Source organism: Lepidochelys olivacea (assembly GCF_965140295.1).
Source record: "Lepidochelys olivacea isolate rLepOli2 genome assembly, chromosome: 1".
Lineage (NCBI taxonomy): Eukaryota > Metazoa > Chordata > Testudines > Cheloniidae > Lepidochelys > Lepidochelys olivacea.
Window position 1 is genome coordinate 41,130,039 of NC_140411.1, and position 13,104 is coordinate 41,143,142.

At 37.0% G+C, this 13,104-nt stretch overlaps 1 protein-coding gene across 2 annotated transcripts in view; it reads right to left on the reverse strand.

Annotated features, from left to right (window-relative positions):
- PSPC1 (paraspeckle component 1) overlaps positions 1 to 13,104 on the reverse strand; it is an 83,084-nt gene that overhangs the window by 60,622 nt on the left and 9,358 nt on the right. For both annotated transcript variants that reach the window (XM_084638178.1, XM_084638177.1), the window contains exons 5-6: positions 9,923 to 10,007; positions 8,525 to 8,633 (exon numbers count right to left, since the gene is read on the reverse strand). In XM_084638178.1, the coding sequence (XP_084494304.1) occupies positions 8,525 to 8,633; positions 9,923 to 10,007 (194 nt within the window). The remainder of the gene's footprint in view (positions 1 to 8,524; positions 8,634 to 9,922; positions 10,008 to 13,104) is intronic.

The following is a 13,104-nucleotide window of genomic DNA, read 5'->3' on the forward strand; positions in this document are numbered from 1 at the left end:
CACCACCCAAACCCATGGCATGGCCAAACTATGACCTGTGAGCAGCATGTGGCTCTCTTACAGTTAAAGTGCAGCTCCCAGAGCCCCCCACATACCTCCTCCCCATTCTTCAACTACAAGATTGGGCAGGGTGGAGCTAGGGGCTTCTGCCCTGCAGCTGAGTGGTGGAACTAGGGTCTTTTGCTCTGCAGTGGGGTGGTGGGACTAAGGGCTTCAGCCCTGCAAGTGGTGTCTAAGGGCTTTAGCCCAGTGGGGAGGAACGGACAATGGGGAAAAAGCTCTGCACCCTGGCAGGCACCGCCCAGTGGGACAGGCTGTGCACATCTTGCAGCTCTCCAACTTCTGAATATTACTGTATGTGACTCAGAGGGTTAATAAGTTTGACCACTCCTGCCAGAGAGGACAACTGTGGGGGCCTGAGACGAAGAGGACAAAGTGCGTCAATTCAAGGACCAAGGGAGGTTCTGTGGAAACGGCTGTAACCTAGATACTGGTGGGCTGGGGAAGCCTGCTTGAATCCTAGCATAATCCAGTGAAGATGGGCTATGGAATCCCTTAACGAAGAGGAAGGAACTGTGAGTCCAGGGACCAGGGCAAGAGGAAATCTGTGGGAAAGTTTCCACGGAAGCCTAGGGCTGCAGTGGAATTGGCAGAAATCTCTGGTTCAAAGAACTGGATGGGAACCAGGAACAAGGATGATAGGAGCTGAAGCTGCCTGATTCCCAGGTAAAGCATTCCCAACTACCACCTCTGCGCTCCTCCCTTCTTAGCCTTCCTTGCACTCCCCACATACCCACCATCAGAGCCTTCCCTGTACTCCAAACAAAATAACTACACTCAGTCTAACCTCTAACTTCAAAAAATTCTTCCACTGTGCATCAGGACAAAAATTAAAGCTTCTGAAGTTGTTTCACAAAAACAAACTTCAGAAGAGAGAGAAATCCCAAAATAGCCTGGTGTTAAAGGCACGCACCTAAACTAGGCAGAGCAGGGAACTGAACCAGTGTCTCCCACATCCAAGGAGAGTGCCCTGACCACCAAGCTATTCAGGGATGGGTGAGAGTCTGGTTTGCACCAGTACTTCCATCTTGAACTCGAGAAATCTTTTTCCAACTGAAGTTTTGTCAAAGCAGGTGGGTGCCTGAAAAATTTCAATTTCAATGAACTGGCATTTCCCGACAAAAAATGTTTTGTCAAATAATTCCTGACCAACTGTCGTCTAACTCTCCCACCCAAACTCCCCCGCAGCTAATCCCCCTTCTCTTCTAATTTTTTCCCAGGCAGATCTCCACCAGACAAATTCAAAAATTTATTTTAGTACAAGTTTGTGAATATTCAAGTAAACCTATTAAGGCCAAAAATAAACGTGCACAAAAGAAATAAAATTGAATGTGGTACTTCAAATATCTTTAAAAAAAATAAAAATAAGGAGATATGTCAACCAGTGAAGTTTTGGAACCATTGATCTTAGCAGGTGTTGGAAACCTGTAAGGAATTTCAGGCTAATTATTGACTCCATCTTGAATATATGGAATGTGGGAATAAACCTTTGGCAGAGGGGACTACAGTCTACAACAGACAGGTCCTGGTGGTAGGAACTTCAGGAGCACCCAGTTCTAAGGAGAAGGCTCAGACTAGATTTCATAGTGTTATTTTGGAATTACATTTTTGTTAATAAAAGCACGCTCTCTCTATGAACATGCAGCTTTCCCGTGTAGCTGGGTGGTGACTACCTGCTTTACACCCCTCCCACTGCAGAAACAATGAGAAAAGGAGAGAAACAGGTTAAGAATTTTAGACAGTACCCTCCCATACCAATACTCAAAAAATGTTTACTTTCATTAATACAGCAGCTACCTGCAAAACTGGAAGACCACTTTCATATAGCTTTGCTAAACAAAATATATATATGAAAAATACATAAACATAGACATTTTGCTGTAAAAAGTGGGATCTACGCTATGCATGCAGTGTTCTTCCCTACTGTAAGAAAATACGATAACTGCACCATTTATAGCTTTTAATTATTTTGCAATCTGAAAACAGAGAAGTTTTGTTTCTGAAAATAAAACTGATGTATTCTTAATGTTTGTTTAATGGCTGTTGCAGAATTGTGTCCATTACCATCTACAGGCTGCAGTATATATTTCAGTGGGAGTTTTGTGCATGGAGGAAGTGTAAGGGCAAAAAAAAGTAAATGCTTTCCCTATAGCGTGCATCACCACCATCTTTTTGAAAGGAAACTTTTTAATCATATTGCCAAACCAATTTAACACAGTTACAAAGAAATGCTGAAACATGCCACACGTTTAAAAACATTTGCCCTACCCCCAACCTACAGGACTATATTCCAGGAAATAAACTTGATCCACCACTGAATAAAAAGCCAGAGCAGGGAAGTGTCACAGTCATGACTTTTGTTCATTTAGTTTTGTCAGTTTCATTTAGTCAAATCTGTCTTTTCAGAACGCAGTTTTACATTAATAAGACCTATAAAAGCTATTAAGGTGTCAAACAATTTATCATTACATGCATCTGTATGTATACTGGATTACAATGAGGAGAACATTTCTAAGTGAAACACTTCAATAACATTTTTATAAAGCAGTTTGTTTAATTTACAGCAGTTTATGCTGAGGAACAGAGAGTACTATTCATGGACTACTTGGATGAGTCAGGATCTGAAAAGCACACTCTAAGTTGACCAAATTATTATAGAAGCTAATTGGCATTTATTGATAGCAGACGGCTTGCTGTCACACACTGGTTTGAACAGACATTCAGTTGACCTTGTTTACTTAAAGTATTTATGTGGCACAAGAGACAATTTCTTCAAAGGGCAAAAAAGGGTTAAAAGAAGAAAAGAATATTAGTTTTACCACAAGTGCCCAACCCTGCATTCAAAATTTACAAAGTTAGCACGGCCTTTAGATATACAAGAAAATCAGAATGATTGAAGTACAGTTCTATTCACTAATGTCTTTTCTTTTCTTTTTTTTTTTTTTACATAAGGGCCAGTGTGTGTAACTGACCAATCCTGTTTTTCCTGTTTAGGGGCCCTCAACTGACCCTCTCCTTTTCTATCTCATCACAAGTAGAATTCATGCTTATTACTAGTGTTTATTTGTACATCAGCATGAGACAGGGCCAGCCACAACAGCAGCACCTTCAAGAGAGAAAAGAAACGAGGAAACAAGTTTTTTCCCTACGCTCAGTTTTGGAATGGAGTTGGAAGGAAAAAATCCTTAAAAAAACACTTGCCACCATTTGTTTGTGGGGGAGGGGGAGAAGAGAAGAGGATGGCACTATAAGTTCTTTTTCTCTGTTCTGCTCCCAGCTCTTTTAGGGCTTCTGCGTTTTGAACCTACTAGAGACACTTCTATTCATGCAACCTCGGCTGTGGCGGGCTCCTTAATCTGAAGCCTATGGAACATAGGTAGAAGCCCCACTGTTCAGGTAAGAAAACAAATGGGAAGTCAACTAAACATCTACAATTAACAATTTTTTAAAAGACCAAGGGGCAAAATTCTTAGAAGAGTAAGTGACTTAGGAGCCTAAATCCCATTAACTTTCTATGACATTCAGTTAAACGCCTGTGTCACTTTTGAAAACAGAACTTGGGGTAAAATTTTCAAAAACACCAAAGTCTATACCATGATTTCCTCTTTTAAAGATCAGTACATAGATCTTAAGTGCAATGGCACTGTTCAATCCTTGTAACTAGTGTTTTATCAGGTTACAATACTCCATTTGATCTTATTATATATACTTTTTCTTATGTCGCTGCTGCAGAACCATCTCTAAGAACACAATTCCTGCATATTCTGCCTATTTTTGGTAGACCTGCCCAGAAGGCTCAATATTTTTGTTAGTACTGGTTCAGAATGATCATCTCCACGTCTCCCACCCAAAGAGGAAAGTGAATTAAAAGAACAGATTCTAAGCACTGAAACGAACATTTGGGGAAATGGTTTTGATACATATGCACACAACGTTCACTTTAGCATCCAATTGAGAGGTTTTTAAACATTATGCAATTTGAATAGCTTCACTAAGCATTGTGCAGGAGGTCAGACTAGATGATCATAATGGTCCCTTCTGACCTTAAAGCCTATGATTCTATGATAAAAAGTATAATTTTTGAAGTTATTTGTGCTCAAGGGTAAGAAATATCACACTAAAAAGCAAATATTTATGTGCTAATAAATAAGATGTTATCCACTGTAGACAAGTTCCCCTTCTAGCAAGGAACAGTATTTATGCAAAGTGCAAGTTATCTGAAGAGATTAAGCAGGAAAAAGGTAACAATTTCCAAACTAAATTAGAACAAAACTCAACGACTGAAAATTGTATAGAATTTATATAGTGATCTTTGAGCTATAAAGGCAGACTTCTGTGAGCACCAACCTTTAGACATTAAGAAACCAGAACCCTAAACAGTATAAAAAATGGGATTTAAGGGTAACTCTCGCTGCATTACAGGTAACATTAATTACTGAAGTAAATCCTTAGACAACCCTTGCAAAAGGTCGTCCATTAAGCCAGAGAGCAAGCAGATTCCTAATTTTGTAAATTCAATATTACTTCTTTGAGGAAGCAGACCAAATCAGCCTTTCAAAGACTTAAAACAGCTTCAATCAGAAAATGTTGTTTGGCTTATATTTTTGTCAGTTAAAAATAAAACTGAGAAACACTGACTAATAACTGAATCAAATGCAATTCGCAGAACATATTAAAAAATAGCAATCAAACTCTTTTCAAAAGAAGTGCTCTTTTCAAAATTAATCAAAGTTTAAGAATGAAAAAATAATTAGAGATATGGAAAGTAACCTAGTGAATGAAGATAGCCTAATATAAGATCCTTGCATGAAGGGTTCCAATTCTGGTAATTATTACACTTACCATTTAGGTCCTTCTTTAAAACTGAACAGTGAAAAGGATAGGATATAAGTGAAGGAAGCTTATATTTTCAAAGCTTTTAAGAAACAAAAACAAGTATTAGAAACAATTACTAATTTCTTTCCATATACAAAAATGATATTAGAGTGTATGATCTTCTAAGGATTAAAGAAACATGCCATAATTACAGTTTGCTGGCAAAGACTGGATACAGTGAAAACCATCCATGAATATATTCATATTATAGAAATTACTGTTTCATCCACAACAATCAAAGTTTGAGGCTTTGAATACAGAAGTAAACATTCTCAATATTGATAAAATGGCAGTATGATGCAAAGACAAATTAGCAGATCAAATCTTCTTACAATCAACAAGTCTGAGTTAGAAACTGATCACTTAAAGGGAATATGATCATAGAAAAAAACCCTATTCATTAATCTGATGGCAGAAATTCAGATTCACCCCTTCACGATATCCTGAAATTAGCTGTTCAGCTTTCCGGTTTATTCCAAAACCAGATGTTTTTAATAAAGAAGCTCTTGTTCACATTTTAAAATTACTGTTATTTATAGTTATCTACAGATGTGCTGTAATGTACATATATGAAATTGGTTTCATCTGCTATATTCAAAAGTAAAAGTTGTGTAAGTATAATATGGATTCCTTCCATTAGAAACCACTGTTAGAGAAAAAGTTCCATAATCATGTAAATTACTGTATTTTAATTTTTGCACAGCTTTAAAAATGCTTTTGGAATGAAAGCCACCTTATCACTACAATACTAGAATCACTAAACGTGACCTGAAAACCATGAGATAGTTAAATAGTAGTGTTTGGAATCTGCCACTTCAAGTTCACATGACATATCCCAATTTAAAATAAATTTACGTGCAACCATTTTTGTGTAACTCATACCAGTTGTAGTAGCTTCATACTGTATGACTATTACAAAATATACATACAATTTCCTGCAGCAGCACTGTTTCAGGTGATCACAAATTACTCAGAGTGGCACTCAATGGAACAGTTACCCAAGTTTCTTCAAAAAGAACTTACAGTAAGTACACCACCGCTTTGCTCCCCCAAAAAGGCATCCTGACCACTTCAATGTGTGAAACAGCATAAATTAAAATACTTTCCACTTAAGCCATCCCTTTCTCTTCTCATGCTACATTCTGGTATATGTTCAGGACATCAGTTTTAACAGAGGGTCAAATTTCAGTGAAATGACAGGATCTGAGGTTCATATTCATACAGCCTTAAAGATAATGATAGGTAAAACACATGCTGTATGTAACAGATTATATGCTATGGGTCCTTTAGACACTAATGTGAACTAGAGTCAAATTTGGCATTACAAGTACAGTCTCAAGATCCGTTTAAATATTATCCGTTTAAATAAATATCCGATTAAAATATTTAATCCCTTTATTTAAATATAATTTTGTAAGTTTTATAATACATAAATCCTATATAACCCTACGTTAAAAACTACACACGAAGGGGCAATAGCAATATTTTAACCTTCAGATTTCTGAAACCTCCTTTTCTTCTATCACTTCCCTCACCCAAAAGAAAAAACATGCACAATGCATACACATTTTCTTTTTCACAATGCAAGCATGTATAGAAATGAAGGAAAAAATCTGAAATATTTTTTGCAACAAGCTTTTTAGAGATGTATAATCAAATATAGATCTGACCAAAACCTCTAATAGCACTTGGCAGAAAACTATAACCTATGCCTTTTTTAGCTCCATTCCTAACACCACCATCCCCTAAAAAAAAAAAAAGGGGGGGGGGTGAAAAAAGGGGGTTCTGCTTGGAATAGCAAACATGGTTTTGTATAGTTTTGCTAAAGAACTTCCTGGGATGTCTCAGAACATGCATGTTGGGTTCTCTTCAGGCTTAATAGTTAGTGTGATGGTGCTGAATATTTAACAATGATATTCTTTCTCCAAAATATGAAATCATTGAGGAACATGGTAAAAACAACCCAAAAGCTAAGGCCTTGTCTATACATAAATTGTACTGCTTTAAATATATTGGATATTTAAAGTGGCACAAGTCCCATAATGCAGACGCAGATATATCGGCATAAAGATGGCTTATACATGCATATCTTATACCCCTTCCCAAAGATGATAGCTATAACTTAACATTACAACTGTGTCCACAAGAGGTGTTGTACTGATTTAAGTATTTCTGTAGAAAAGTCACCCCTCCCCCAACTGAAAGATCAGTATAATAATTGTCCATAGACCAGGCCTAAGAGTCTAAAATTCTCCCTCTCTCATGATGTCATCATTTCACTAGAGCTCCAGACATCAGTATCTTCTAAATGTGATGGAGCATAAAAACTCCACACTGGGCCAAAAGGGGTTAAAAGACAGGACTGGGCCCAGGTTTCCACGCCCCTCCAGAGCATGCTCCAACTAGAGAAAGGATTGAAAAGGGAACAACCCAGCTCAGGAGGGAGGTAGACAGACCTACCCTGAAGGCTCCTGACAAAGGAGCTGGAGAAGACTCTCAGAGGAAATAAGACTGTGTGCAGAGCCCTGCTGAGGGCTGATAGTTTGGTTGCCTTTTCTTTTCACTTTATATTGGACTTGGGGCGGTGGGGGGAAGCAGACAGTAACTTGGAGGGTGCTTTTGTGGGTCACATGGTGTTGACCCTCCTAGGGCCCCTAGGTTGGAGCCTGATTGAGTGGGCAGGCCCAGGCCCCACACCATTGCCTCTACTACAGGAGAAATCCAAGCCATCTGCCCACCTCACAGCACCTCTAATTAAAAGAGGGCCTGAACTGTAAGACCTACCCACTGGGTGGTGACACTAGCGCTCTAACAACTAGGCCACCTAACCCCGTTCATGAAGAGGAATATATGCCCATTTTTTCTTTGCAGGTGATATTTAGGCTTAATTTTAAAAAGATTCTCCTTTTTTCACCCACATTGATAGAATCAAGATGGGCTGTATGTTAGGATTTGTCTACAGACAACCTTGTACCAATTTAGTTAAACTATGCAAGCCACTGTGTAAATACTCTTATTTCTGTTTAAAAGTGGCTTATTTTCCCTAACAGACTTAATCTAAACCAAAATATACCACTCAAACTAAAATAAGTGTTTACACAGGGGTTTGCACCACTTTAGCTCAAGTGATATAAAATTAATGCCTTTAATAAAACCAGTGCAACTCTCCATGTAGACATGGCCTTAGCTATTATCTGCATTTCCATTCAGAAGCGAAACACTGTTGTCTGACCTTGGAAAAAAAGTGGTAGTGTGTTTAGATTGCGGGATTATACAGGAGATAATACTTCCTGAATGTACAAAACATATGAATATCTAAAAACCTTCGCTTAGTTAAAATTTTGAATAACTGACCTGGAGGAATAAGAGCACTGTCAATACAAACCCTAGGCAAAATCATGGGGGATAAAATGAGACCATACTATTGATCACTGTGGTCTCTTTGCTACAGAAATAAGAGCATACACATGAAAGTAGTACAAGTAGCCAGGAGAGGAAGTCATTTCAATATGATCATTCTTGAAAATACAGAAAAAAAACTAAAGGTTCTTCTGCACTTCAGGTTTTAATCAAATAGACTTCTACTTACATTGTCCAAGAAATTTGGTTTAAATCCTCCTTCCTGCTGTCGTCTCAGTTCTTCCTGTTCTCTCTGGCGTAGCATCTCTTCTTCACGACGTCGATGTTCTTCTTCATGTCTAAAATTATTCATAAACTTGTGTAAATTATGTTCATGACCTCTTCATACATGAGTTTCAATAGACTTTCAGGGCTAAAGTGAATGAATTTCAAGTTAATTAAAAACACAACTTCTTATAGCTTAAATCATTATATAGCATCATAACATTTTACTACTAGTCCTCCACTCCACCTTTTGGGCTTTGACATTTCACTGAAGTATTTTGGCACACACCTGATATATACCTAACAGCATTATAGGTGTGTGCTCTGCTTGCCATGGTTATGATAGTTTAAGCCTGGGTAACTGAAAACATGATGGTACTGTCAACAGTGAAAACTGAGAAAAAAAATGGGTTGGGGGGGGGAAGATGGGGAGCTCAGTTTTTACCAAGTTCAGATTTATAAATACAGAACAGTCTCTGCTGAAAGAATTTCAATTATTTCCAATAGCGATTTAGAATCCTAAAGGATTTTTTTTAACAACATTAAAAACTACAATTTATCAATAACTCCTGCAATTTGTTTTTTGCATTCTGGTACATATTTCACTACAGTAAATTACTTTGAAATGCAAAAATAAGCAATAGGAGCATCAGAAAACAGTTCTTCCAAAAGGCATTGGTAAACTCAATTCAAGTAACTAAGCCCCTTCTCCAATTTTATTTAATCTTAGCACATTAATAAAGTATCATCCACGTTTGTAAAAACAGATCTTAAAAAAGAATGTTTACTTTAGTATTCAGAGACAGATGTCAGAGCACAGAGGTGCATATGAGAAAGTTATAACTGGGTAATTATTGCAGAAAAATCTATCAAATTAAAGACTGCATCATTTTGTATTATCATTTTAATCTAACTGAAGAACAGTGCCCCAAAATGAGTCAAATTCAACTTCATATCTGACTACAAATGCACCTCTTATATAATCTTAAAAGAAATTGGCACAAGGAATGTAGAAAACAAATTAATATAATCCTACGCTATTTAGTCTGAGCGCAGCTGACCATAAGAAATAATAAAACCCACAGAATTATTCAACATACTACTTCCTAATTGGTGTAAGCCCTCTGTTTCAAATTCTGTTTAGTTTTAAGTATATCTGGATTGAAATGTCATATTTATATTCTTCTGCACCTGCAGAGAAGCATTATTCTAGCATTCTTTTTAAAACACTGCTTGAACTAGATTTCATAATCAGTCCCTATAAACTAAAATACCTACCTTCATTCACTTAGACCTAAAATATCAGTTATATATTTAGAATGTCTAGCACATGGCTGGATCAATACCAAATAAAACAAAATACCTCAATTGTATTTGCTTGCGTTTCTGTAACTCTTGATTTCTAAGTTCTTCCAAACGTCTCAGTTCTTCCTGGCGCCTCATGAGATCTGCAAAAAGTTAAATATTATACAAGGCCCTCAATTATTCTTTTGACTTCAGTGGTTGCAAGTGTTCCAGTGTCAGTAGTGGAATGCACATTGCAAAATGTTCACTACCCAGGGTGGATAAAAATCAATGATTTTAAAAAAGAATAAAAATCAGATTTTTTTTAATTTAAATTAGATAGATTTTTTTTCCTCAAAAAGCATTTTATCTAAAGATAGTTTTAATTAAGATATGTTATAGCTCAAAGATATTCTCATCATGGAATAGGGATTATAAATTCTAATTTTATAGTAGGAGACAACATATTCACGTAATGTTTAAGAAGTTTTGTAAATGAGTTCCAGTAGTTCATGGATTAGGAACCCAATCTTATGGGGTTCCAAGGGCTTCTGTATAGATTAGTCAGGTTAATCTTTCTATCTATCCAATGGGACTCAGTGCTCAGTTAGAAGATACCAACAGAGATGCTTAGTTTTGCAGTTCTCAAACTGTGGATTTGTATCTCCAGAGCTAACACGCTTGTTAGAGCAAAAATGTTTGTTTATACATACATACACACACAGGTGAGAAATAACAGACCTCAACCCTATTGTCCCTCTGCAAATTTGTGTACACAGAGTCAATCCCTCCCCTCTCTCTAAAACTGCAAAGTTTCATAAAGTTCAATAATAGAAAATTGTTGGCGTGGAATAGATCTGGACAAGGAGAAGTCTGAAGATAAATGTGAGAAGGGAGGGACAGGCAGCAGAAATGAAAGTGAAACTGTTTGAGCAGCAAATTTCAGAAGCCTTGAGGTCTTTCTGAGTGTAGCCTTCATTGATTTGAGATCTATCATACCATTCTCTCATTAGAAGGGAAAACCTATAATGGCAACAGGCTGTAAAAGAATACAAGAATAAAAACCATTCAAGAAATATATGTTTGCTGATGATGTTTTAAAGAAAGTCACACCAGTGAATTGGTAGAAGTCACATAAGCACTTGGATTCAGAGACCGTTGAAGTGATAATCTCACTTTTAACAGCAGTAGCTTCTTCTGCCAGTATAGAAAGAATATTTTCTTCCTTTGGACTAATTCATTCCAAATTGGGAAACTGTTTGGGACCTGAAAAAGTAGGAAAACTTGTTTTTCTTTTCCAGATTATGAACAAACAGGAAAATAAAGGTGAAGACGACTGAGTTAGCTGCAGAAGCCAATATTTTAAGTCTCTCACGTTGACACAGCTGATTGTCGATTTAATATTTCATTTAACTGTTTTAGTTAAAACAATTTTAACAAAAACAAACTTGATTTTTAAAAACTTGAATATTTAACTAAATTCAAAAATTCATATGCTTGTTTTGATTAAATTGAGTCTTCCTGACTACTGATTTAAATCAATTTGATTTAAATCAAATCCACCCTGTCACCACCATTACGAAGTGATTTTATTTTTAAATTAGAAAATTACCATTCTATTACTTAGTCTGAATGTGATTAAGGAACGAGCTACTAACTCATATCAAAATGGTCAATGCATTTAACTAATGTAATTTACCCTTAGGGCCAAGAGCACATAGGATACTGGACTAAATGGACCATTTTTCAGAATAGCAGCCGTGTTAGTCTGTATCCATAAAAAGAAAAGGAGTACTTGTGGCACCTTAGAGACTATTTATTATGCTCTAAGATATTTGTTAGTCTCTATTTGTAGTCCCATTAACTACAAAACTCTGGATTCTCTTGTTCATATAAGCATCCAGACCTTATCTAATACAAAGAAGTTCTTGGACTCAACAACATCCTGTGGCAATGAGTTCCATGGTCTGATTACACACAGTGTGAAAAATCATTCCCTTTTATCGGTTTTGAATTTGCAACTTTCAATTTCACTGAACGTCCCCTTGCCTTCTTCTTGTGCTATGAGAGAATGTAAGCTCTCGATCTACCTTATCTACACCATTCATTAATTTATATACTTTCAACATATTTCCTCTAAACAATCCGCCTTTTCAATCCCTCTTCATGTGAGTTTTTCCATGCCCCTAATCATTCTCAATTCACTTCTCAGAACTCATTTTAATTCTGCAACATTAATTTGAGATGAGGTGACCAGTACTTCATGCAATATTTCAGATGAGGCCTCACCATGAATTTATATAATAAGATATTTTTCTCATATTTCCTATTCCTTTTCTTATGTATCTGTTTGCTTTTTGACTACAGCTGTACACTAAGCAGAGGTCTTCACTGAGCTGCCAACGTGATGCCCAGATCCTTTTCCCGAGACAATACAGTTAATTTAGAACACTGTAAAGTGTATGAGTAGTTAAAATTTTCCTTCCAACGTGCATTACTTTGCACTTACCAACTTTGAATTTCTTCTGCCATCTCATTGCCTATTTACCTAACTTGGTTAAATCCCTATGATGTTCCTTGAAGTCCTCTCTGGACATGAATAACCTAAATAACTTGCAATCTGCACAATGTTACCTCACTGCTCACACACTTCCCAGACTGTTAATATATTTAATATCAGACTTAACACAGCTCCTTCAAACTCTTGGACTTTTACCATTTGAGAACTGTTGCCTAAGCATGGAAGATGGAAGCTGAAACCACAACTCAGGTAGCTTGTTAGAACTCTCAAATGTACCTGATCAACTTTTTAAAAAACATCCTCATCAAGCATATCAGTAATCCAAAATTGAGCTAGAACTTGTAAGACTGAGGTTCAAGTGGATATTCTTACTCCAGTCTGAAAATGAAGGTCCAGTAAACCGGAAAGTGGTGCTCACATCAGACCTATGACATCTGAAGACAAAGCTGCCAAAACCCATTTTGGGCTTGGCTCAGTTTCAGCTGATCTTCCAAACCAGCAGAATCAGACAGAATGTGTAGAAGAATTCCCAATTCCAGTTCAAGAAAGGACTCCACAAAAAAAACACTGGGGCTTGTTTGACCCAGAAGCAGAACAAGAGATAACGGATGTTAGCCTTAGTAGTAAGGTGTGACAATCAGGGTCCATCCACGCCACTGGAAGAACGGTGGATCTGAACCCCAAAGAATAAGCAATTGAATTAAGAGCATCAAGTAAGGTCTTTTATGAAAGCTAGTGAC